General features: G+C 38.5%; 1 protein-coding gene across 1 annotated transcript; it reads left to right on the top strand.

Annotated features, from left to right (window-relative positions):
• Positions 1–1,001: 1,001 nt before the first annotated feature.
• LOC102227339 (oxysterol-binding protein-related protein 3-like) lies at positions 1,002–26,256 on the top strand. Its single transcript, XM_023345490.1, has 22 exons — positions 1,002–1,112; positions 13,118–13,281; positions 14,108–14,224; positions 15,351–15,404; positions 15,714–15,827; positions 15,958–16,110; positions 16,225–16,315; positions 16,472–16,575; positions 18,262–18,348; positions 18,456–18,615; positions 18,784–18,908; positions 19,001–19,132; positions 20,126–20,213; positions 20,681–20,916; positions 22,046–22,183; positions 22,877–22,940; positions 23,320–23,398; positions 23,536–23,680; positions 24,544–24,688; positions 24,781–24,907; positions 25,190–25,312; positions 25,524–26,256. Exons 2-22 carry the CDS (start codon positions 13,198–13,200, stop codon positions 25,618–25,620), a joined length of 2,463 nt encoding a protein of 820 aa, XP_023201258.1. The 5' UTR covers positions 1,002–1,112; positions 13,118–13,197; the 3' UTR covers positions 25,621–26,256.
• Positions 26,257–26,624: the final 368 nt, after the last annotated feature.

Here is a 26,624-nt window from a genome sequence, read left to right as displayed (position 1 = left end):
CTGTCTCAGCTTTCAATCAAGAACACTCGTTGGATAAAGTGAAACTCGTGTTGGGACACTTTATTCTCTTTTCATTGCCAACTAAAACACAAGGCAAGTTGGTTTGTTAGACATGATGTTTAGAGTTTAATGCCCAGATGGCTTTATTTCCTATCGACAAAATTTCTTGTCTTATATCATCTTATTTGACATTTTCCCAGGACAAATGATTTCAAATTTCTTATTCCTCTGATCTAAATTAAACACTGAGGAAGACTGAAATTAGGATTTAGGAATTAGGATCCAAGTATGTTGTATTCAGATTTAGTTTAATAGACCAACACTAAGCAGAGCAGAATTTTATGCAGAATTTTTTTTTAAGTAGATCAAAATGTTACTTTCTAGTCTAAATCTAAACTGACGGCATACTAATATGCTGAGTGGGGCAATAAATGGAGCCAAATAAAGGGCTAAAACGGAGGAAAACCTGTTTGTGATGGTGAGTTCAAGACCATTTCTAAAAATACAACTTGATTGAAACAAAAAGACATGTTTTAAGATAAAAAGAACAACTTTCTGAAAAAGATGATGCAGATAAATCCAGATTTTCTGAGTAATTCACTTTTTAATGCACATTTGTAAACCTCAAATTCGTCTTTTCTGGATACATTCTTGAAATATTCGTCTCACTAGTTTGAAAGTTGTAATTGAGATACCTACAGTATTCAGATTCTGATTAGTACGAATATTTTTGACGAGAATAAATAATGTGATTAATTTCTTACAAAGTAATAGGAGGAAGTTGTATTAAATGCCAGTGGTCACGACGGTTTGCCTTTTTAATTTTTTTTACCTCGTTTGATTTTCAGTGCCTCTCTCACTCTTGCTTCTACGTCACAATTCCGGCCAGTTAGAAGAACGTGCCCGCTCTATCTTTCATTTTCCAACCCCCCACTCATTCTCAATTTTGATTGGATCAGAAGCACGTCACTCTAACCTGCTACTCACCAGGCTCCTCCCCCATTGACACCGTTCAACTCGCTGCTGTGGAACGAGTAGCCGTTCAGTCCAAAACCCGGTGCTGTACCGCTTGTTGAAAGGGGACACGATGCTGTAGCTTTCGCATACCTACCGTAAGTTTCTTTATTTACTGAAACTTGTGGGAAATGGGCGTTTGTCTCTAGCCGTTTGGTTTTTTTTTGGCTGTTTCCGTTTGAATGAAGCGACAGACTTGTCAGCGCCGACTGTGCTCCGTCTGTCTCAAGTGAAATATCGTTTTCGACAGAATTATTAATAGACCCCTCTTGATAACTGGTAACCCAATACAGCTAGTCTGTAGCAAAGTGCATTTATTAATTTTAATATTGGCACCTGATGAGGCTGTGTAATTTTCGACTCCGGGGAATATATTAGACATTTTGTCAACAAGTTTGGTGTTTGCTGTGCTGGCTGCTGTTGGGCAACAGAAGCGGTCTTCTGCGTGGCCACCTGTGGTTTCTCCCTGTGGAGTTTCGCCCCACTAATGAATATTTCATTCAACCAATCCGCCTCGACTGCCTTTCTGACATCATCATCATCAGTAAAACCAACCACGAATTTTCAACATGTTTTATGTTTAATCTTGTTAGCGTGGTCTATTTATTCAGACTTGTAAATTAGTGGTGTGTGTAGTACTCTTCCATTGTGTGTGTTTGCGTGTGGGTAAAGCGAAAGTTTGTGTTATTCTGATTAACTGTTAACTTACTAACTCCTCGACCAGATAAGATTTCTTAATGCATGAGAAGTGATTGTATCACTGTCAGGTCAATAAATACCAATATTTCCATTTAAGTTTATTTGGCTTCATTATAAACAATAAGCAGAAACGAACAGTAAAGTGATATGGGGATTAGCATCTGTTTGTGTCTTCAACTGATAATACCGCTATATTATATTGTTATGATTCATGTCAGTTGTTATCTTTTGAAAAGCAACAGTTTTTAAAATCTTTTTTCTTTTTCTTTTTTTTACATCTCCAGTGTTTGTAAAGCTTTGATTCAGAGTTGAGATGTTTTTGATTTTTCAAAATAACAGCATTGAAAATGTGCACTTCCTGCCACGAGCAGTCGTTAATCATTTGTTTCAGGAGCTGAGGTGACGTCACATGGTGTGTGTGTGTGTGTGTGTGTGTGTGTGTGTGTGAGAGAGAGAGGCGTTATTGAGTTTACTATTATTTCAAGCAAACAAAATAATTATACAGGAGACATTGTAAGATTGTGTTTTCATCAGTAAACTGGTTACTGATTGCCTTCCAAGGAGATTGTACACCCTTGGCTTATAGACCCTTTTCACATGACGTCACACAACTTCCGTTTTGGCTCGAAGCTGTGTATCCTTAGTTCCGGTGTACATAGTAAGTAATGATAAAGTTGTCTATTTCATATATATATATATATACATATACATATATATATATATATATATATATATACATATATATATATATATATATATAGAGAGAGAGAGAGAGAGAGAGAGAGAGAGAGAGAGAGAGATGTATAAATCTGACAGCATATGTTGATCAGACAGATCACCGGAGCATGGAGTTTACACAGTCTCTAAAACATTTGCCTAAAATAAGATTTGAAGATATATCACGATTTGCAAACCAGTTCTCTCTGACAAAAAAATCTAAATTAGACAAAGGCTACAAATTCTTCACCGAACAATACCTGTTTGACTATGAAGGTAGGTATTTTTGTTTTGCGTAACCGTTAGCTTAGCATTAGTGAATTTTGTTAGCTAGCTAACTACGTGACATAACTGTTCCTTAACCAGAACTTTTTACTGTTTTTGAACTATAACGTTTTAGGCTCTAATCTTGATCAGATTATTAAATTATAGACTGGAGTTGCCACTCATCCCATAAAATAGGGATTTGTTTGTTATAAGCAGAGATGTCCGGTGCCGCCGCTGCTTTGTAATGCCTTTAATCGGACCACTTTTTCGGTAACGAATAATCTAACGAGTTCGTATTTCAAATCCAGTAATCAGATTAAAGTTATTTATCCAAATCATTGCACATTAATATTTTCTTGTGTATTTATTTTTATTCCTTCTTTGCGTCTTTGGGAGAGACTCTGTGACAGTTAGCAGTGACAGAAACATGAACAGTGCATGGAGATGCGCATTTTGTTGCTGGAAAAACAGAAATATCGTCAAGCCCAACTGTTATTTGTGGCTTTTGTCTTGTTTTTATTTTCCATTAATACAGAAAATGAACCTCTAAACGTTACATCACTGACAGGCGGCGGTGTATATGTTTCCAAACTGTGGCTAAAGCTGCTGCTAGCTGGTTTACTCATGATCGGAAGCTGGTTCCTTTGAATACAGTTGGAGAATGGTAAATTGACAATGACTGATAACGGTTATCTAACACGTAAACACCGTTTTATAAAACACAGAAAGTGAACCTCTAAACGTTACAGCGCTGACAGAGAGTATATTTTTCCTAAATGTGGCTAAAGCTGCTGCTAGGTGGTTTACTCTCCGATCGGAGGCTGTTTATTTTATACACAGATAGAGAATGGTGAATTTACAATGATTAGTAACAGCTATCTAACACTTAAATGCTGTTATTATTAAACTTACCTTTTATTATATCCTTAAGATTATGAGAATGCGGGAAGTTTTCAGCTTGGTTCCCAAGGCAAAATCACACCGGAAGTAAAGATACCCAGTTTTGAGTTATGGCGGCCATTGTCTGACGTCACTGTGAAAAGGGTCTATCGGTGAGATTTTCTAAAGTTTGGCAGTGTTGTTGGTGTACTCAATTCAAGAGTACATTCAACCACTGTTTAAAAATAGATACCAAAATTAACAGCCAGTATGCTTCTGTCGGTTTCCTTTTAAATAGCTTCTTACACCTTTTTGCTCTTCCTCTGATTTCATTTTTAGTCGCATATTGGAAACACCCACCTTTCACACTGCAGTTCTTGAAAGCTGACCTTGCTGTCCTTGCAGATCTTTGTTTTCCTGACATCTTAAAAATAGAAAAGTTAAGATGCCTTCATGATCTCAAATATGACAAAACAGGCTTCACACGTCAAGCTTTGGCTATTTTTATCCTTAAATTAAAAGACATAGAGTTTATTGCCATTGAGTGACCAGCATGTGTATTGGTTGGGCAATCTGGAAAATTTTATCACAATATTTTGTGATACTTTTCTGACAACAAAAAGTTACATAAAAAGTAACCACTTTTTATCTAACTGTGTGGCTGTTGCTGCATGACTCAGAGAAATCATAGTTCCATAAACACAAATACTGCTCTTGAAAAACATACCTATTTCTAGTGCTCTTCTTTAGGATGCCAACCACTCAAAGATGTGGGATTTTTGTCATTAAACCACTTAACGTAACTGCATTTAGTCATACTTTCAAATTGAACAAGCAGTGGAGAAAATAGTAAAACTAACAATTCCAAAGCTACAGACAATTTTGGGGAGGTTAAACACAATTAATTGGAATTTATTGTGACAACAATATATCAAAATTCTTACAATAATAATAATAAATGTATTGCAATCAACAATGAGCAATATGATAAACGCCCATAGATTGACCTTAATAAAAAAAAAAAACAGTTTCTTTGAAAAGTTAACCAGAAAAAACTATTGCAGCTACACACTGATTATAGCTGTTTTAGTTCTGCCATTATATTGTCACCTTCCTAAAATAGTAGCATATGTCATCTTTTATCCAAAAGATGATTTAGGCAAAAATAAACTTTTTGTCAAAAAATTATTTAGACCATTATTTTAGTAATGTGATATTTATCAGTCAACATTTTCTTATTGCACTTAAGCAGATATATAGAATAAACTAATGTGCTTATTGTTCAGAAAGTTTTTTTGTTTTGGTTTTAATAGAGTTACATCAAATGTATAAAAAGCTGGGTAATAAATCAGACCATCTGTCATCTGCTGAACAGAAAGGCTTCTTTTACCTTGACAGGTTTCTATATTTCTTCTACTTTTTTTTAAAGTTTATGCAAGACTTGCACTCAGTGGTGTGTGTGTAAAGCAAGAAGGAGAAAATTCAGAAAGAGTTGTGGAAAAAAATACTGTAGCTGTTTAAAGATATGAACTGCAACTGGGCCTATGTTGCCTTGGAGTTAATGGCTGTGAGTAATATGTTTGATCATTTAAGCACCACAAAGCTCTGACTCAGCTGAACTTTATTTATAAAGCAAGTTTGACCCCAGGGGCTTTGAACAGAAACCGGACTTAAGCGAAAACATCGTCTCACACGATCCGTCATCGTAATTTATTATGTATAAATTTAAGTCTTCCACTTGTAAAGATTGGTAGTATCAGGAGTAACAGTGTGGCCATAGGCAGAGCCAAAGGCACTCAGGTGTGTTTCTTGAAAATACAAAGTTCATCCATCTCACAATAAAGGACAATTCCTCCACAATTAGCCTGTCTAAGTATGCCAGTCAGCTGATCAACGTTCAGTCCAGCATTCCTGGGCGTCAGCATCCAGTGTGGCTATTGTGACTCGCTGAGTTATCTCTGTGTCACTTTCTCCTTTGCACAACACCCACCGCAAAGCTGGTAAACACTGAGCACTCCTACTCGACTAATTCCTCAAGCAGTACCTCTGATAAAAGCCGTCTTCTGCTGGTGGAGAGGTTGGAGGATGCCGTTCCTCTTCCACTCAAACCACCGGTCAGCACAGCAACTCCATATAAATCATAGTTCAGCTTCTATAAATAACCCCTCTTTAACACTGCCAATTATTATTATTTTTTTTTACAAACATCAAGCTGAATATAATATTGCTTTGTTTTGTCGTCTCCATAGCAACTTGTGATTGAGCAGCAACACAAAGTGTCTCTTGTCTCAGCAGGAAGGAGACCGAAAGACGTCTTTTGTGATGCAGCTCTGATGGAAAATCTGCTTCTAGACCTGAGGGCATGATGCTGTTTGGCATATTATAGTTGCTGCGTATCTTTTTTTATGATCACCGCATTGGTATTTCTCACAATAGGCTCTATTTTCAGACAGAAATACTTTAAAATAGCTTCAAACCAGTCTGTTATATCATGCGTCCTGTCAAACCTGATGTCAAAGGTCAGACAAGTGCTGTCACCATCAGCCATTTCAAAAGCCATATGCTGCCTTTTTCTAAAATTTAGATCTAAAAATAGTAGATATTGCCTGATGTTAGTCTATTAAAAGCATCTAAATGCTGCACTCTGATCATCAGAGGATCATCCTCAGCTGTAACCTGATAATTCTGTAATCTGTGAGAGAAGCTTTTTTATTTTATTTATTTATTTATTTTTTGGCATTCGCTGTGTGGTAGTATCAACAAGGTGGAGGATATTTGTCGGGTCGACGGCCCCTCAAGCTTCAGGAATGCGTAGGAGAAAGTTGCTCCGTCAGCGTCAGTGTGTGTATCTTTTAAAAAAATTTTTCTTATGGCAGGATTAGAGTTTCCAGTCCTGACTATCCCTCAGGTGTCAGCCTTAAAGTCAGGAACAATAAGGCTCAGCTTGGCTGTATGGAGATCGCAGGGTTTGTCTAAAAATAGACAGGATGTTTGTTGCCTGGTGTCACCCTCAACCCAAAAAAGGACAAAGACTTTCTTTGTTTGCAGTATTCCTCCAGTTCCTGGATATTGTAAGAGTTTTTTGCACAGAGGAGCTTGGTCCAACAATCCTGAAGATAGGCAGAAAATGTCATCTTCACCTAATCTCAGAGTGTCCTCACTATAAGGAAATCAAGTGTGACACTTTGTGATGAACTTTGTATTTACAAGAAACACACCTGAGTGCCTTTGGCTCTGCCTATCACAAGTGGGCTGTCTGGTGATCATATCATGACCCCTTATAGACTGTAGAACATGTCATGCACAGAAAGAAAATGTCATCTTCACCTAATCTCAGAGTGTCCTCACTATGAGGAAATCAAGTGTGACGCTTCATATGGACCAGAAAAGTTTAATGTGGTAAATTCGGACATTTTCGGGCTTTCTACTTTAGTTTATTAAGAAAGACATAATGAACAGCAAGTCAGCTGTTGTCTTTTTTTTTTTGCCTCGCCTACTAGGACTTTCTTTAATAAATGCTGTTCAGCAGACCAAATGGTAAAACTTTTGCAGTTCCTTGCATTCTGTTGCAACCACAAACGAGCATGTACTGTACCTGGGATTTTACCCGACAGACCGACATAAGTGGGGCAGAATTTTGGTTTTCAATATTCTCTACAGATAATAAATCTGGCTTGCATTTGTATTAAGACCCCTTTTTTCTGATTAAAGTCTAGTGCAACCAATTAAGATTCACGCTGTGTAATGCACTCTATGTACTCAGTAAAAATACACTTGTGCAAATTTCGCATGTGGTTGAAGAAACAGCCTCATAAAGACCACAGAAGCATAGGAGTTAAGATATGAGGCAATGTCTCTATTAGGCACTATTTTATCTCTTATGAAAGAAAAAAATAGAAATGCAGTGGCACAATTGGAAACCTATCAAGTAACCTGACAGACTGGTCAGTGGGGCATTAATTAAAGAGGCAGCCAAGAGGCTCATCATAACTTACCCAGTCAAAGTCCAGGCATTAAGTCCAGACTTTGAGAGTATGAGGATCAAGAACTGAAAGTCACTGTACTCAGATGCTCTCTGTCTAATCTAACTGACCTTTTTCCGAAGAAGATTGGCAGAAATTTCACTTTTTATATGCGCAACAGTGGTTACAGACGCATACCCTAAATACTTTCAGTTGTAGTTGGTGTTGTACAAACTATTGACTGGTGGGAAATACAAATGCACAGCAGATTTTCAGATTCAAAAGTGTAAAAAATGTTAAATTATCTCTGTTTTTACTTCCATTTCAACAACTTCCATTTGTTGGTCTACTCATTTGTTTGTCCCTCATTTGACCCACTGCCACACTATTTTAGCATAACAAGGAATTTACAAAGTGTTGTGCTGTTAATGATTGACTCACATTATGTAAGACAGGCTTGGGAAAAAATCCCAACCTTTTCTATGCTTACACCGCAGAAGACTTTGATAAACAGGCCTGCGGTAAGTGCCCAGAGGAGATGGTGTAAGTAGGCCACACAATTACACAGTGGGATGTTCGGGGAATCGTGGCCCAGCTTCATTCACAGTTTATCTAAATGGAATCCCGAGTACTTCTTTTACACAGCAGATTTATTACAGCCCAGCAAGAAGTGGATGTGCCATGAGGTAGTGAGAGTTGAAACACAAGCCTTGCACCGATGCACTGTGGTGATTTCTGAGGTTTTGCTTGAACCCCTTGACTGTCACCACAGAAAACACATGCTTTCCAGTCAATGAGTTCATGAGGACACTGGTGTCCCCATGAGGGGTTTTAGAGAAACCCCTATTGACAGTTGAGGGGTTTTAAAGAAATGTTGTTGCACATGTGGTTACTGAGCTATAGTAAATGGGTTGCAGATGTTGAAGGATTGGATAAGAAATAAGTTGATGAATCTTTTTATGCAGCAGTGTTTAGACGAGTTGAAATGTGGTCACTAGTTCTCACGTTCTGGTAATCCTGACAAGTGATCCTTAACAGTAGATGCTCGTTATGTTTTCTTTGGTTATTCTGCTTGTATTATTGCTTGCACCTGGTCTTTTTTTAGTCAAATTGCAAAGTTTAGAAAGTCCATTGAGCCTTGGCAGGAGTTTATCAGTACTGTGTCTGTTGGGTTGCCTTTGGTGGATTTTATCTTGTTTTTCTTTTAAGAGATGTTTCTGGGACCTCTATAACTTGCTTATTGCATATACCGGACCATTTTCAGCAAAATTAGTTGGTGGTTAAGACAAGTAGCACAGACAAAAGCATTTCAAAATTCTTCTAACTTATCCCCCTGCACAAAGGGATGAGCCTTTGTGCAGATGCAATTTTTTCTAAAAGGTTTTGCAGCAAGCACTGACAAAATGACAGACACTTCCTTTACATATTCTAAAACAAGCTTATAACCTCATATTTGCATATGGTACAAACAAGGCCCAGATCTGCCACACAGGTTGTCTCTGGTTCTGTCAATGTCTTTAACACATCTGTCACAGCTCAAATTCTCCTTCTTAGTGTATTTTATTTTTAAAGGGACCACATTTGGATGTTTGACAGTCATCTTTCCTCCAATCATAATGAGTGTCAACTTCCTGACAAATAGTAGATGCCACTTTTCACTTCTATAAGACTGAATACAAGGCCATAGGGACTGCAATGGTACTGTTATTAGTAGTTTTATTATGGGCAGGTTTTTACAGGTGTTTTACACAAATCATAGTTTGATAACTGTAGTTCTTCATAAAACAATTTTAAAAAGGATTTCTATTCATGTCTCTGGACACTTTGTACTTCAGAAACCGTTTCAAGAAAATTGATTCCTCTTTGAAGCTTGACGTGTCGAGCCCTTAATGGTTAAATGTCTCTGAAGCTAAGTGGGATGTGGTATTGTAGCTAACATCCTTCCATGCAAGCAAGTAAGGAGTGGGTCAGCTGTGAAACCCACAGTGTATCCTGATCCTGTGACTAACCTTAAGCAGTAATGGAAACTACCACCACCCACCAACTTGTAAACCGTTTTGTTAACATGGAGATTTCAGAAGCAAGCAGCTGGAGAGACATTGCTAACTAATAGCTCTCCCATACGACACCTGAAGCTGAACAGTCGACGGGTGGCGAGGTGGTTGCAGGATTTTCATATTCACACGCCTACCTCTTCAGCATACATCACGCTGGGGTCCTGACTCCATTGCTGCTTCCTCCAGTTTGCGTTAACGAAACAGTGACGAAGCGAGTGCCACAACTTTCTGCTGACAGAATCCCGTCTGGACAACAGTTTTGCAATTTCCATCCAGTAGATTGTAGATATTTTGTGAAGAATCATACAAATATACATAACTTCTCAGGGCATCTAATAAGTGCTCCTCAAAAGTATTCATGCAGATACAAAAAACTGGATAGAGGAAACGAACTAGTTGAACATATCAACATTGCTGTACGAGCGCATTTCTGCAGAAAACACTGTCACAAACGTCTGATCACACAACACATCAGACAGAGCTCTGTCAGAATAATTCAACAAGGACCTGGTGTTGGGAAGGGGAGGACGACGCCTCCCTACAGGCAAAAAGAGAGCATTGTCATGTGACCACGTCAATGAAAACCAATTTTGAGCCTGAAGAAGCTCATTTATTTATTTGCCTCAATTTCTGGTTTATCTGCAACAGGTTTCTTGTTCCAGAGAGAGAAATTGAAGAATTATTCTTCCCTCAGGTTCACAGTTTCTGTATTTCGTAAAACGTGTTTTTTGATATAAAGGAAATACTGACTAACCTTTTGTACTAGTACTCTAGTGAGAACTTTTAGATCCAAACTGACATCCCAGTCTATGACATCACATTGCAAGAGAGACCCTACCATTAGCATTTTTAGACCACATACTGCAAACGTTCCATAGATTAAGCAAGAGCTGTGTGCGTTGAGGGCGTGTGTTAGTAGATTCCTGACTTGATTATTTTGAGAAAACCTTAAGTGGAGCTGAAAACACCTAGCAAGTCACAACCTGAACATTGCAAAGTGAACAGCTCGGCTGGCTAAATCAACATACCCAAGATTATCATGTGAAATGCACTCAAATATGTTGCCTGTGCTCCAACGCTGTGAGGCCAACAGGCTGCCTGTGTGCTCCAGTCTGCTTTTAGTTGAGTGCTGACTGTAACCACCCTGGTGTTGTGGTTGTGTTGGAGGTAGCGAAGCACGGATTCTTTCCTGTCGATGACTCACGTCCTGAGCTCGGTGCAGACTGCAAGTGAGTGCTTGGGGGAACTTCAGAGTCCGCAAACACACACATATTCATTCAAACCAAACAGGGGACTTACAGAGGATAGAGGATGCAACTCTAATTTGAATCCAGGTGTTGATTTCCATGCATGCTAGCGCACGCAATGCCTGGAGGCCTTCCCACCAGCCAGGGATGTCATTTTCATGTGGCCCTTCCTCTTTCTTGGAAACACATTCTTTCAGAAGTATCCACAAGCAAAAGGCTTGCAAACCTCCATAGACGCAAAACATTCTTAGGTCAGGTCATTTGTGGAAAGGAGAAGAATTTGTGTTGCATCATAATGTGTTTTTAATATTTTCTGCCCATGCTGGTCAGTTATATAGTGAAGATTAGAATGTTACATTTACATAAATATTCTTAGTTTTGACTGTTGTCCCCTCTAGTTTTATGAAGCATTCATTTTTACTGAAATTACTTAGCAATTAATAAACAGGGTTCCAACTTAACAATGTAAGGTGTTAGTGATTTTCTAACCTTTGTGGTGATTGTAAAGTTAATCTCCTAATAGGTCGGAAGCCAGACAGAAAACCTTGTTTGCTTCTTAGTAAAACTCTTAAGACCACGTACTGGGAAAAAGTGCCTAAAGGACACTTAAATGTCTTAATGAATAATAAACTAAACATTTGACTAGATGGTCACATATCACCAACAACCTATGTCTGTACCAAAACAAGCAGTACCATTCACATTGTCAAGCATGGTGAAGAGAGTATCATGCTGTGGGGGTAATTTTAGTTTTTGATAGAAAAATCAGGAACATATTTCAAGGAAATTTAATATATAATGAGGATATTTTTATAGAATGGTGATAATTAAAGGTAGGGTTTAAGATCATGCAAAGGCTTATATGTGCAACTCACAATATCGTAAGCTTGAGTAATAGTACTAAACTAATAGTTTTAATACAAAGATTTAAAATAAAAATGTAAAATGATGTAGTTTTTTCAACACAAAAAACTACTACAAAAGTTACAAAATAAAATGATTAAAATAATATGGTAAAATAAAATGAAATTTTTTCAAACAATAATAAACTTCTTTTCTTTTTCTTTTATATAATAATTATTAAAAAGAAATGTGTAACAAGGTTTCCACTGTATATCATAAGCCTGGCGGGCCACAAAGCTTTACTTGTGCCCCCACCAGGCTAAGCATTGCTTATTTATTTAAGTCTTTTTAAAATGTTTGCATTTTTTAAGACTTTGTAGTTGGTGTTCAGGTGTTAATCTTCCAATCTTTCAATAACACATGATTACCACGTGATATCTTCAAATTTTCTGTCAACTCTTAACTCAAAAACAAGACGGGCCGCTGGATGAATGCCCTAGCACCCAATCACCGGGCTTAGCAAGTTTTCTGGGGGAAACCTTGTGTAAGGCATGTTAAGTAAAATGTGATTATGATCTAACTTTTTTTAAACAACAAAAAACTATAATATTGTTCTACATAATACGTTACATTATTACATATTTATTACAGATATACTAATGGTGTTTGTAATTCCTTTATTGTTCTGGAGTGTGTTAAAAAACAAAATTGCTTGCTACATCTGACAAATCATCAAAACTCAATTCAGTTTCAGCTAAAAAGAGTTGGTCATGTTTAACTATGAAGCCACATATTGAATAAGCACATAGCATTTAGTAGAGGCTAAACACTCTTATTCAGAATACTTTTACTTCCTATCATTTTGGTTTTCGTTCAGTTAAAGTTGAAATTATTTGAATAATTCTTGTGTGCACTTACCGAGTTTCAAAAACAAACATTTTAAGCAATTTGTGTGATTCTTTCATTCAATATTGAATGAAAACAATACAGTTTTCATTGAACAATATAGTTTGTGTGTTCTATATTGCTGTTGCCAACGTACTACCATCATCACAGAGAAACAGTGATCAAAGACTGGCCTTTGATCACTGCTCTTCTATGGCACTGCCATTGCAATAAATATTGACTTGTAAGCATTTGTTACTTATGTTCCCAATCCACATTTATACAAACAGGCCACTAAGAGCAGGAGATAAGTCAAAGCACATCCAAATGCACATTTAGCTCAATAACTGTCTTTCCACTTGTCTGAAAATACAACTGTTGAGCTTCCCCAAACATCATGTGCTTTGGACCTCTGGGGATTTCAAAAATTAGTCAGAAAGACAGTGAGTAAACGATTCCGCTGTTAAAGCTGTATTCCAGGTCCTTTTCGCGGCCACGGCTCTCTTTTGAATAAGTTTAACCTTTGTTATGTGACCTTTCTCTGCAGTGCTGACTGTCGGCGAGCAGCTCCAAAGGTCAGAGGGATGCTCCTGGAGGCTTACCTGTGATTGCAGTTTCCACAGAAGCATGACATCAAGTCGCGAGAAGATGACGTCACCGTCGCCCACACACAGCGACAGCAGCGGCTCGTCCAAGCACGACACCAACCAGGTGTGTAGGCGTGACGCTCGCGTGCTCAATTTGGCTGTCGTTGTGGAGTTTGTTTTTCTTCATGGGTAACGTGAGCTGACCTCTGATTTGCTTTGCTTTGTGAATGTGCTTTTATGTCACTGAGGCTGCAAAACAGGCTGTGTGGATTTAAAACTATGAAAAACTGCTAACAGATTATGAAGGAAGTAAAAATTAATGCTCTTGCAGCCAATTTTGCAATCATTTCATACTTTAGACATCAGCGTTGTTAAATAAATACCTTTAAAAGTTTGTTGAAAATGTCCTAGCATTGTCTCTGTTCCTAATACAATTAGTCCAATGCACAAAAACTGTCACTATCGACTCACCACAACAGCACAATTATGCAAACATGCGGCGGATGATTGTTGTGAAGATGTCTCAGCTCATTAGTCATGTGGTTAATAGGTTTTGCCCCAGTCAGGGAACTGACTGTAGATTAAAAAGCAAAAAATGCTATTTAATAGACTCTAGAAGGACAAAATAATCATTGAAGATCAAATAAAATAAATGTCCACATTTCTTGTTTGTTTCACATTACCGTAAAACCCCAGTGTGTATGCTGAAAACTTCGGCGTACACATTGGAAATACTTCAAAAATATACTATCATATTAAAATGAGACTACTCCTGTAAGCTCCCGATGTTTCAGAATCCTACCAGCACCTCTGCTTTAGTTTAACCAGTTGTTGTTTACATGTGATTACACTGATATGCGCAGTTGTGTACACAACATCTGTTATCCGAAGGGAAGGAATGTGGCTTGCCTGTCTGAGTCATGGCGTGTTGCTCCTGTGTTTTCCTTCAGGATAGCTGGGAGATCGTGGAGGGACTCAGGGGGGCTCCTGCCAGCATCCAGGAGCCTGACAGACAGGAAGGCTTCCTGCTCAAGAGGAGGAAGTGGCCCATGAAGGGATGGCATAAGGTGAGCAACTCACCTGTCATTGTATAGCTCTACAAAACTTTAAAATGTTTTGTAGAGCTTTTTTCTTTTATTTGTTTATACCCTCGTAATTATTTTTAGAAATGTCTTTGATTACTTTCAAAATTTTACATTCACAAAAATTACTGTCTTTAAATAATTTTAGAAAATCTTATGACCTTGAAAGCTTCTGATTCATACACTTCACAACATTGCAATTAATTGGAGGCACACCTCAAGCACACTGCTTCCTTTGGTGATGTCATGGAAAATAAAATATAATATAATAATAACTGTAATTACAGTAATAATCTTTATTGTTATTATAAAAACATATAATACATAGACTATATCGAAATTGGGTGCCTTCCATTTAAAACATTCATTTGCACACAACACCATCAAAAGTTGGTGGACCTCCACATGTCTGGTTTAATTCCACATCCCTGAAGGTGACACTTTTTTTCAAACATATCCAGTTAAGCCCACAAATATTCAAACCGGAGCTGAAAAGGTGTGTGTAAGCAAACCTTTCCCAGTTGCACCAGTTCTAGCTAGAAAAATGGAGCAAACTTATTGCAAGAAGAATATCCAGAGGGGAAAAGGTTAAGTGTATTTTCAGGCCGTGTATGGTTTCAATTTTGCGTAATAGATCCTTTCATTCACATCTTAATCTTTGATTGTAGCTCTTAAATCTCCATCTAGGTCCTCATTTCATGCACTATTACCTTTCCTTTGTGTCTCAGTCTTTTTATTCTTTTATTCCCAAGAGCTACAATGCGAATGACTCAAATAAGGTTCTGCTTTTTCTGCTCAGGCTTATCTGTAAAGATCTGCCTTGCAGCACCACACTCGTACTCGTTCCCTAAGTTCTCCTGGAGTGCCCTGTCAGCATACATCCAGGATTATAAAGTTAAAATGTCCTTGTAAACTATGATTATATCAGTTGTGATCATTCTCTTTGCTGCTGGTCACCTATTTAACTGCTGCGGTCATAAAATTTAAATGTCAAGGTTACGGGAAAGCATGTGCTTTTAATTTAATAATCATTGTAAAGAGCAGCTGTAAGAACATTGTCACTATTTAGATTTAATACTACATGTTTTTTTCCCCCACTTTTCTCCTTTAGAGATACTTCGTCTTGGAGAGAGGCATCTTGAAATATTCGAAGCGACCAGCTGATGTAGGTGTGACCTCAACAGCGCCATCTGTCATCAATTCTTTGCTATGTATTTTTATTTTTTTATTTTGTCAATTTACAACCAAAAACGCACTGCAAAAGTTGGTTAATAAATCACTGACACCAAGGGATTGTGTACAAAAAGATTTTCACTTGTGAAAAAAAATCTAAAACCACGTATCACTGTTATTCTGCTTCATAATTTGAATCTGCTGTGTAATAAAACGCTGAAGTTTGTGGTTTTAATGTGACAATAAAAAAAATAACAAGACAATAGAAACCAACTTCACCACTATTATTATTTTACCACAGCTGCAGAAGGGAAAGGTCCATGGGCTGATAGATGTCGGCCTCTCAGTTATGTCCATCAAGAATAAAGCTATGTGCGTCGACCTGGACACCGAGGACAACATTTATCACCTAAAGGTAACTCTAGAAACACAGAGTTGTGGCCCATCGCCTCCGGATGTTGTCTTTCATTTCCTGTGTCTGTTTCACGCAAAAAGCATTCTCAGACGTTTTATTCCGCTTCCTAATTCGATCTTGCGGCACGCAGGTGAAGGCTCCAGAGCTGTTTGATGAGTGGGTGTCAAAGCTGCGTCACCATCGTATGTTTCGGCAGAACGAAATTGCGCTGTATCCTCACGAGACCTACCTCTTCCACCCCCATGCCGCAAGCTCACCTTCGCTTAATGACTCACTTAGAAAAGTAAGTTGTCTCAGGGCTTTTTTTTTTTGTAGGAAAAATTTTATTTTTTTATTTATTTATTTTTTTTTTTAGATTATGTCACATTTTTTCATCTCTCTTTGTGTCTTTCAACAGAGAGCGACTCTTACTAAGCAGGCGTCGTTCCACCAGTCTAAGGTCAGCTCCTGGCTCCACTCTTCAGAGGAGATGAGCAAGTGCTCCAAAGGTGCAGTTTGTTTTCTTCTCTTCTTGTCTTTACAAAGAAACCATCACTGCCTTTTCATCTTTCTTTTTGTTTTTTTGTTGGCACAGTCTTTACTCCTCATCACTGTGTCTGCACACACCTTCACTTTGATCTAATAATAATCTGCTGGTCTCTCAGAGCTGGAAGAATGCGAGTCTTATCTGCTGGAGCTCAACCAGCTGCTGAAGAGCATGGAGGTCATCCACCGCACGTACTCGGCTCCCGCCATCACCGCACTACAAGTGAGCACAGCCGCACGGAATTACGTTCGCTTTGAGCCTGGACAGAGAAATGCCGTCAGCAGCGTGTTAATGTGTTTGCAGTCATAGAAACGGCGCTCGCCTTAGCGATCATCAGCACATTCAGGAAGCTGTGCATCACTATCACCGTGTTTGATCTGCCAGCACAAAACTTGGCTTGTACACATTGCGTGTATTTGGACACCCAGGACGTGAATCACAACAGGAAGTTCATGTACGGATATTGATATTTCTGAATATAGAAGTTATTTTAGTGAATTTATTAGCCTTGTGGCCTATTGAAAATCATGACACATTTCTGCCCTTGAAGTCTTTTTGTTTCAAACATAAAGTTATTCAATTCAGTTCAAAAATATTTTATAATATTAAATATTATTACCTTTCTGACTCAATTTCTAGGCAACAGAGCCAATATTTCATAGTAACATGTCCTGGATAGTGCTGCAACTAATGATTATTTTAGTAATTGATCTAAATTCTGTCAATTATTATGACGATTAGTCAATTAGTTGGATGAAAGATCAACTAATTGTTGAATGAAAATTCTGCTGATTTTTCTTTTAACCACTTCAGCTATCTGGTACAATATTAACAACACTTGGAAAATGCAAATAAAACAATTAAATTCCTTTTCATTAAAAAAATAAATTGCATAAAATGTAATGACACAGAATTCCTTTAACGTACACATGATCATTTGTACTAAAAGAAGGCTAAAAAAAACTTCTGACGTCAAAATGTGAAACAACCCTTTTTGCTTAACTTAACATGATTATAGTGCAGAGCTGATTTGTTGATGATTTTTTGACTAATAAATGGATACCAAAAGACTCATAATAGATTAATTTTTTACAGAATTTGAACCGATTGAAGCTAAAACTCTACAACCTGAAGAGTTGTGGGTATAACATAATTACGGACAAAAGTTTTTTTTTATCTCGCATGCAAAATGTATATATTTTGTATACTCTTTAATCATGATTAATCCGATTAGTTGTTTCAGCTTTATTCCTGGATGACATCATCAAACACTGCTAATCCGCCTCATTTGCTTTTGCCACTCTCCTTTAAATCTCTGTGTGGCCGTATGAATAGAAACCCTGGCACTCTGGGATATAGTCATATCCCAAACCCATTATGATGAGTAGAAGAGAGGATTTGAACTTCCTCCTATTCTCTCTGCACTTTGGTCTTGCTCTGCATCCATGAAGGCTCCTTTTCAACTCCTCTGTAGTTTGGGGTCAGAGTTCAGGCATTATTTGAGCTTTTGAGATGCTAATCAACTGCTCCCAGTTGTAAACAAAAAAAAAAAAAAACGAACACGATACCTTTTTGCCTCGGGTACGCATTATAACAACTATCTGGTCAAAAAAACTTAGGCATAACAATACTCAAAACCAGAGGCAATAATTGTCCAAACTTGCAATGTGTCTACCTAAAAAAAGAGAAAATCAGAGCTAACGTAACAGTACTGCCACACGCCGCCACCTTCTACAAACTATCAAAATCTTCTCTTTAAAATTAAGATTTTCTCTCATCAAATACAGATTTTACACTGTGACAGACATGGTGTTCAATCTAAAATGTAGCTTGAACATTTTTTTTCTAAAATGTACCGTGAACATTTTAAGTTCATTAAATCTTGCTTGTCATTCTTCTACGCTACAGGCATCTACTTATGACATCCCCAAAAAGGAGAAGAGGCCCCGGAGATGGCGATCTAAAAACAGCAAAGAAGCCAAATCCACACTACAAGTACACCTCTGCTCTCTCTCTTTTATTTATGTTATTGCCAGTCAGTCATATTCCAACATCAGTGAGCGAACAAAGGGGAAAATCATGGCTCCTCCTTTGATTGCTAGGTTCCAAGCTGCATCTCCACCCAGTCCCCCCGTCTCCATGCCTCCAATCCCAACCTCCCCACCACAGAGTCCGCCTCACAGGAAGCCTGTCCCCAGTCGCCCGACTCACCGACAGAAGTGTCACGTCTGCAGCAGGACTTCTACCGACTGGCCAACAACAGTTAGTTCGAAGTGCATGGCATGTACAGTAGAGACAGAGAGAGAAAGAGGGAGATGGGGGTGGGGGGCAAGAGAGCTTGTGTATGTTTTCTTCTGTATGGGAGCATAGTTTCCATGACAACTCCTGTTCCACGTTTCTTTCCTGTGTCTGGCTTTTGCCTCTCTCCAGTTCATGTTTCACTGAAATCAGCGTACGGCTCCCTGGTAGCAGAGAGGGAGCGGCTGAAGCACACCATCGACCTGCAAGCGCCTCAGCCGCCTGAAGTCGTCGGCCTCAAGAACCTCTATGCTTCAGTAAAAGAATAAACCCTTCCAACTTTTGCATGGTTACATTTGGTTATTTGCATTATTTTGTCTAATTTATCTCAAATAATACCTGAAACCAGGAGGGTACAAGTTCCCCGCACTGCTTGGTCCACCAGGCGTCCGGTGAAAGCAGAGTATCTATCCCAGAGTCCATTTCAGAGTTCTTTGATGCACAGGAGTACCTTCTGTCTTCGTCTTCATCTGAGAATGAGGTCAATATTCTTGTCATTTCAACTGATGTTTTCTTCTTTGTGTTCAAAACCAAATGGGTTTGAAAAATGTTTAAAAATCACAATAATTTAACATTGGCTATGTTGTCTGTACTGCGACATAAAAGGTTTTTGAATATTTCTGTGAGCATAAAGTTGTATTAGTAATAATCATACTAATACACATACTAATACATAAAACATAAATCAATGTTTTATGAGGAAAACATTGATTGTTTTCAGACACTTAAAGCTAAGAAGACATGAACAGACATGTAGTTGGAAAACACTTCAAATTCATTGAATTGACACATTGTTAGTGCAAAATATTCAAAATGAGGATTAGTTTACAGTCTATCTTGTGTTGTCTTTATTAAAGCAAGAAGTGCATCAGGAAAGTATTCACAGCGCTTCAGTTTTTCCACAATTTGTGTAAACACAATTTACAGCCTTATTCCAAGTTGTTTTGAATTAATCTCTTTCCTCAAAATTCCAGCCACAAAACACCCTGACTTTCATTTCTTCCATCTGCCAATCCAGTTATCCATTTGTTTATCCATTATCCATCCATTCAACCATTTGTCTACTACCATCCATCTGTTTTTCAATATGTTTTTCCAGTTGTCCATCCAGTTTTTCTTTGTTTCTTTGTCTCCATCTGTGTATTGTATATTTGGGTTTTGTAACATGGACAGAAAATTCAGGAAGTATTTCAATCTGAAAAAATCTAGAATATTGAAAAGAAAACTGAGTAGGATCCCGATACAAATGCTTCTAAACTGTTTACATCCTAATAACAGTCTCCTTAGCCATCCTGCGGATAATCTCATTTTAAAGCAGTAGCAACATCTCCAGCATTAGCAACATTTTCCATAAAACCAGAGATGACCAGGAAACAAATCCTCAAAGCTTGAGGACTTTACGGATATTCACGGTTTTGTCCGTCGATCCTGCTTTCGAGGGCGTCTTTAATCTTTCCTCATCCCCTTTGTCCAGGTATCGGACGACGACTCTTATATCAGTGATGTCAGCGACACCGTCTCCATGGATACCTTCGACGGAGGCAGCGCGAGACACAACTCCGGTACACGATGAAGTTGTTTGTCTGCTTATGTGTTAAGTCAGACTCTGTAACAGATGGAAAGCCGCCACAGCTTGAATAGATGTTTTTTTTTTCTTGCTCAGCATTGGGCTGTTGATTCTGACTAAGTCTTGGTGTAAAACTTGGTGTTTTACCGACTGTTGGCACTATATAAATTCTGGATGTTTAAAGTTGGTGCAGAGAAGGTGTTAAACATGAGCAATCTTAGCATCCGGACATGTTTGCAAACTAAATGTGGCGATTTGTCGCGGTTTATCCCAAGCCATCTGTTAGCAGAGATCGTTAAGTCACTTCTGCATGCATTTCTCATTAATTTCATTGCATCCGCTTAAAATCGCCTTTTGGTTTCTTCTTCTCTGTTTAACCGTTCTCTGATTTTTAGAATCTAGATTTGAAAATGTCTTCAGCTGACTCCGATCTCTGTTTCAAACGTCCCGTTCCTCCTGCAGTCAGCAGCGTAATGACCTTGACTCGCCGTCGCTCCACGCTGCCGTCGACCTGTCCCTCCAGCACCGTGAGCCTGTGGAACATCCTGAGGAACAACATCGGCAAAGACCTGTCCAAAGTAGCCATGCCCGTGCAGCTCAACGAGCCAATCAACACCCTGCAGAGGCTGTGCGAGGAGCTGGAGTACAGCGAGCTCCTGGACATCGCAAACCAGACCGAAGACCCTTACCAACGCATGGTACATAAGAAAAAAAACACAATGAAAACAAATTGGTCTACCAACACAGCTGTTGGCACATAAAGTGAAGTTTATCTAATTCTCTTGCGATACATACCAGGTCAGTGTATTTTCAGTTAGTTTTATGTGATGGACTTCAAACTAGTATGTAATTGTAACACGGAAGGAAAATTATGCTCGTTTTTAATATTAGTTAAAGGTTAAAAGGGTCTTGTGCTTCTGCCTTCAGCCTACCTGCAAGCTGCAACTCTTTTAGCTTATATGTCTACCAGTTTAGAAACGCTAATCTGTATGAATTCTTCATTGCAAACTTGAACTTGATGGCTCAGACAGGGTCTTTCTAATACATAAAAATGTTTGGTTCTTAACTGTTCCATCTTAGATCCGGTTCTTTGGTCTTTGTTTTTCTAGATTAGGGGTCTGCAACCCGCGGCTCCAGAGCCTTTGGACGTTCCACAATAGCTCTTTATAACAGGAAGCAGTTAATATTTTTAAATACAGATATAATAACAATTGCTGGCTTTTAACAGTTTTTTTTTTTCAATTTTCCCCTGGAATGTTAGCAACAAATTTCCACAAAGAAGGATGCTAAAAGTCCTAGTAATCCAAATTCAATTTGGATTTCATCTGACCAAAGCACCTTCTTCCTAGTGTTGTGTGGTTTTTAAATCATCCAAATGAAATATATTTCTCTCAATTCCTCAACCCTCAGGCCGAATGCTGGATAATTAACCAAAGGTAAATAAAGTGAAAAGGGAAAACCCTTTGGGGTTGAAAGCATGCTGCCATAGCAACACTGGCATCAGTGATTTGTTTTACCGCACCTCATCAGGATGTCTTTTTTTTTTTTTTCCACTCACTTTCTTCATGGTTTTACAATTGAACTAAACAGCGCTGCTCTCTCCTTGCCACTGGTCAAACACATCATGAATGGGGAGCACAATGCAGCTTGCAGATCATTATCCGCTGCATTCACTTGCAGTCAGACAACTGATATTTACTCATTTAAACGTCAGATGGCATTAAAGTTTATATTTCACAGCTCTGTCAGAATAATTAGGGCTGGTAAATTGGTGCCACATTATTTTTTTGTAAATGTTGAAAATCTAAGTCTCTTTTTTTTCTGCAGGTGTATGTGGCAACTTTTGCCATATCTGCCTACGCGTCATCCTACTACAGAGCCGGAAGCAAGCCCTTTAACCCCGTTCTGGGAGAGACGTACGAGTGTGACCGGCCTGATAAGGGCTTCAGGTTTATAGCTGAGCAGGTGCTATCACACAGTCTTCATATTCCACTCACTAAAGTATATAGTGTTCTCAAATATATATGAAAGGTTTAGAGTACTTCTGTCCAAACTATTAAATTACCTACGCTGAAGAAAAAGAAAATCTGTGCCATTCGTCAGTCACTTTTAACATTTTAAAAACAAACACGACTTGCACAACTGGTTAGACTACTGGTCTGTTTTGAGCCTCTTACTAGAGCTAAAGTGCACAGCAGTCAGTATTTTGATTTTACAAATTCACAAGGTCATTTGAGGACAAACTAACAAAACAACTTAAACCACAGATAGTGTCCTATGTTTTAGACCTCCTTGTATTGCAAAAAGAAAATGGCCGAATGTAGTAGCTTCATGGCTATTCCGATTTAAATAAGATCAGTGGATAAAGATTAGTTTCACATTTAAGTATCGGTTGATCGCCAGTGAACCCAAAATTTAGGAATTTGGGGCCGACTAGCAACTTTCTCTTTCTAAATTATTCAAAGCAAGTGATTCCATTTTGTCGCCTTGCTTATTTTCACCAAAATAACTGATCTCTCATGTTTCAGTTGTTTTTAATATTTTCATACCTGATAAAAAGTTGCAGTTGTCACATTGCAACCCTAGATTCAATAAATTTTCAAACACAAAAGAAACTTAAAATAAAGGGCCTTATCATTTCTTCTCTCCGATTCCCAGGTGAGTCATCATCCACCTGTCTCAGCATGTCACTCTGATTCAAAGCACTTCTGCTTTTGGCAAGGTGAGCGCATGTTTGGAATTACTTCATTTCCTCCTAGTAGATCAGTGCTGTCATACTGTCTGTTTCATGCTTCAGCATCTTAACGTTTTGCATGAAAACTTGTTTGTGATTTAAATTAAGCTCATTTGGCCCCTTGATCTTAGTGGATATTCCTGAAACATAACAACAGATGCCTGTTAGATTAAGCATAACATCCATTTCAAACCGATAATCCAAAGGTAGTAAAAGAAACAGATGCTTTGTTTGTTTCCATTAATGTACATGAACCAGAAACCAATTGTAAAAATTGGTCAGATTAACACTGTGATGATTAAAATGAGAATAGTGCTCTTTTTACGGTCACAGCCTCTCACCTATTGTTTTGTGTTGTCCATTTTAGATGTGCGATGGAAAAATAAATTCTGGGGAAAGTCCATGGAAATAGTTCCCGTGGGAACCACACATGTCACACTACCAGCGTAGGTCCTCTCCATTTTTTTTTTTTTTAAAACCTGTGGGTGTGTATGCTTAATCAGAGTGTCTGGGTAATTGTGCACAACAAAGCATGTTATTGTGAAACAATAATGGGAGAATTGTGCGCATGTTTTTCCCGCAGCTTCGGGGATCACTACGAATGGAACAAAGTGACGTCCTGCATCCACAACATCCTTAGCGGCCAGCGCTGGATTGAACACTATGGAGAGATGGCCATCAAGAACAAGAACAGTAATGTCTGCCAGTGCAAAGTAACATTTGTCAAGGTGAAAAAGGAAATGCAGATGTGTTCTGTACTGAATGTTTGTTTCTTGCTTCAAATGGGTGAATCTGGTGGAGAAGAAATTCTTCTGTGATGTTGTATCAGAGTACCGTGTTTAAATAAAGAGCACTATGCTGTCGATGCAAACACTGCCATCTAGTGGAGGAAATATGGATATATTGGGGGGGGGGAAAGATGATCTCAGAAAGATTTTCTCCTAAATGGACAAACTATGCAAGTAAATCCCAGTAAATTAGATAATATCTCTGAACTTGTTTCAATTCACATAGTGATTCTTGCATATTGTATAATTTCATTACAAAAATGGTAAACTATTTTAAGTATTCCTACTTGTTGGGTTTCATGATTATGACTGCATGAGTTAAAAAAATTTTAATAATTACAAATAGACAAGGTGTCCACACATCCTTAAAATGTCTTAAATGAATTTGAGGTACTTTAAGGCCTTAATTTTAAATACACAAATTTAAGAAAGTAAGTTGTCCTTAAATACGTTAATTACAGATCTTAAATTTTGTCCTCATGTCTAGTATAGTATGTGCAGTTTTTATTAGATTTTTTTCCACTGGACTTTTCTATCAGACAAAAGTTTGAGTCCTGCACAGACATTTTTATTGTGCGTCACTCAAGGCGGTTGAGGCTACCGCTACCTAGCTGCTAGCATGCTTTTGCTAGCTAACTAGGTTTTTTTTTTTGCCTCTGTCATGGGTAAGGACAAATTTATCAGCAGTTGGCCGGATGACTTCTGTTGCCATTTGAACCCTATTCATACATGTTTAATTTTAGTGTGAAGCAAAGCCTTGAATCTTCCTCCTGCTCTTTCTAAAAACAAATTTTTCTCCTCAGGCCAAATCATGGAACTCCACAGTGAACGAGATAGAGGGTGTGGTTACAGATTCAAATGGGAAAGTGGTGCACACCATTTTCGGAAAATGGCATGAATCAGTGTTTCAAGGAGACCCTCCTTCTGCCACTTGTATTTGGAGAGCGAGTGAGTCAAAAATGACAGCCAGGAAATCTCAGCCACCATGGTTCTTTCAAAGACACGATGGCAAATCCTGTTTGTCATGTGTTTGCCTGCAGATCCCATGCCAGTGGAGCAGGAGCAGTACTACGGTTTCACCCAGTTTGCAGTGGAGCTGAATGAACTGGACTCCTCCTTAAAACCACTGCTACCCCCCACAGACACGCGTTTCAGGCCGGACCAGAGGTTCGTACTCTTCTCATTCCTGTTTACTGGGCAGAATCAGAACATGATCACTACTTGTTGGTGTTTTTAAGTTGTTTTTTTTCTAACATGTTTAAACGGATTCAAATGTCAAAAGAGAATAAAAGATAAAAAAAAAAAAAAAAATTCAATTTCTACACTTTTAGTTGTTCCTTTTTCTAAAGTTTCCCATCCATCCCTCCATCAAAGTGCAACACGATTTTGAGCCTCTCCTCTACATTGACATTTTCACCACTCAACTTCTTGTCTGTATGCTTGCATCAGGCTGCTGGAGGAGGGGAACATAGACGGAGCTGAAGAGCAGAAACAGAGGATAGAGCAGCTCCAGAGAGAGAGGAGGAGAGTGCTGCAGGACAACAGCATGATCCATCAGCCACGATTTTTCAAGTATGCCATTTTCTACCTGCAGGTTCTTGCGCTCAATCTGATGCACGCTTTAATTCCAGCTGGTCTGATGTGACGAGGGATGAGTTCATGCAAAAGTCTGACCTGTCTGGTTTGGCATTCGTCACAGCAAGGCATACTGTGTCATTCAACTACTAAAGAAATAAATCAGAAGCCATTCTCTGATTAAATATGTGTTGTTTTGTTTGTGTAGGAAGTCCAAGGATGACACATGGGTGAGCAACAACACGTACTGGGAGCAGCGCAGAGACCCCGGCTTTAGCAAAGTGGACTTTCCCGTGTTGTGGTGACCTGCCGGTCAGAAAACATGATAAAACTAGATGAAGTTCAGTAATCAGGAACCACCGACCTGGTTAACACGAACTGCTGTGTGTCACAGTAGCCCACACATGGACCTCCGGCTTCCTCTTTCGGACCAAGTGTACACAGAGCCTGTTGTGTATATACTGTATTATTCTCGTTTGTGTATATTTTCTCCTACTGACTGTAATATACACAGAGTCGGTGTAGACTAAAAGTGCAGATCAGTGTGTTTTACTGCTTTTCACCATTTATCTAAGTGCCTTTTCACTGTAATGCTGCACTCAGAACTGCTGGAGCAGTTATGCAAAAGTACCTTTATTCAGAGACTGGCGGCCGTCTGAATGACAAGTGGACAAAAGACCGAGGACTGGAGGTCACATCCCACTTCTGTGTTCTTCTCCTGTGTCACATTAATGACACAATGACTTTCTGCTGACTTCAGCAATAAGCTGATCAGTTTTTATACATCTAAAAAAAAGAAAAACGTAAGTACTGCCTTTTTCAGTATGCTGCCTTGTTCACATCATTCATGTCTGTAGCAGGACTGTGGATGCCGTTTTCTATTAAGGAAACATCACAAATCCTCCCTTTTGGAAGTATATAAATAAATATTACCATGGGTGGAAGAATTATGCATTATTTATTTATTATTAATAATACATGCAGCGGTTTATTTCACTTCATTCCAGGTGAAAATGATTTTACTCCACTCTTTAATGTATTTGTCTGCTTTGAAGTGTTGTAGGGTGGATTTTCCTCATATTTTCCATATTTACCCTGCAAATAACTGGGTATATATGGGACAAACTTTCTCTTGAGTTGTATTACAGTGTTATGATGCCTCACTGTGGTTTACCTCATGAAGTGAGTTTTTTATTTTTTTTATTTACTGACTTCCATGCCCTGTGTTTGCCATGAGGTTATTTAGATCACGCATGGTGCCACTTTCAGCTGCTGCTACTAAAACATTTAACTTTTGCATTTAACTACA

Source organism: Xiphophorus maculatus, chromosome 13, assembly GCF_002775205.1.
Source record: "Xiphophorus maculatus strain JP 163 A chromosome 13, X_maculatus-5.0-male, whole genome shotgun sequence".
NCBI classification, from domain to species: Eukaryota; Metazoa; Chordata; class Actinopteri; order Cyprinodontiformes; family Poeciliidae; genus Xiphophorus; species Xiphophorus maculatus.
The sequence above is the reverse complement of the archived record's forward strand: the minus strand, read 5'-3'. Positions and strand labels throughout refer to the sequence as shown.

Excerpts from the sequence above, each read along its gene's own strand:
- LOC102227339 (XM_023345490.1), top strand. The coding sequence starts at position 13,198 with ATGACATCAAGTCGCGAGAAGATGACGTCACCGTCGCCCACACACAGC. Across the intron at positions 15,405-15,713 it reads ATTCGAAGCGACCAGCTGAT|CTGCAGAAGGGAAAGGTCCA; the intron begins GTAGGTGTGACC and ends ATTTTACCACAG. Across the intron at positions 16,576-18,261 it reads CCGCCATCACCGCACTACAA|GCATCTACTTATGACATCCC; the intron begins GTGAGCACAGCC and ends TCTACGCTACAG.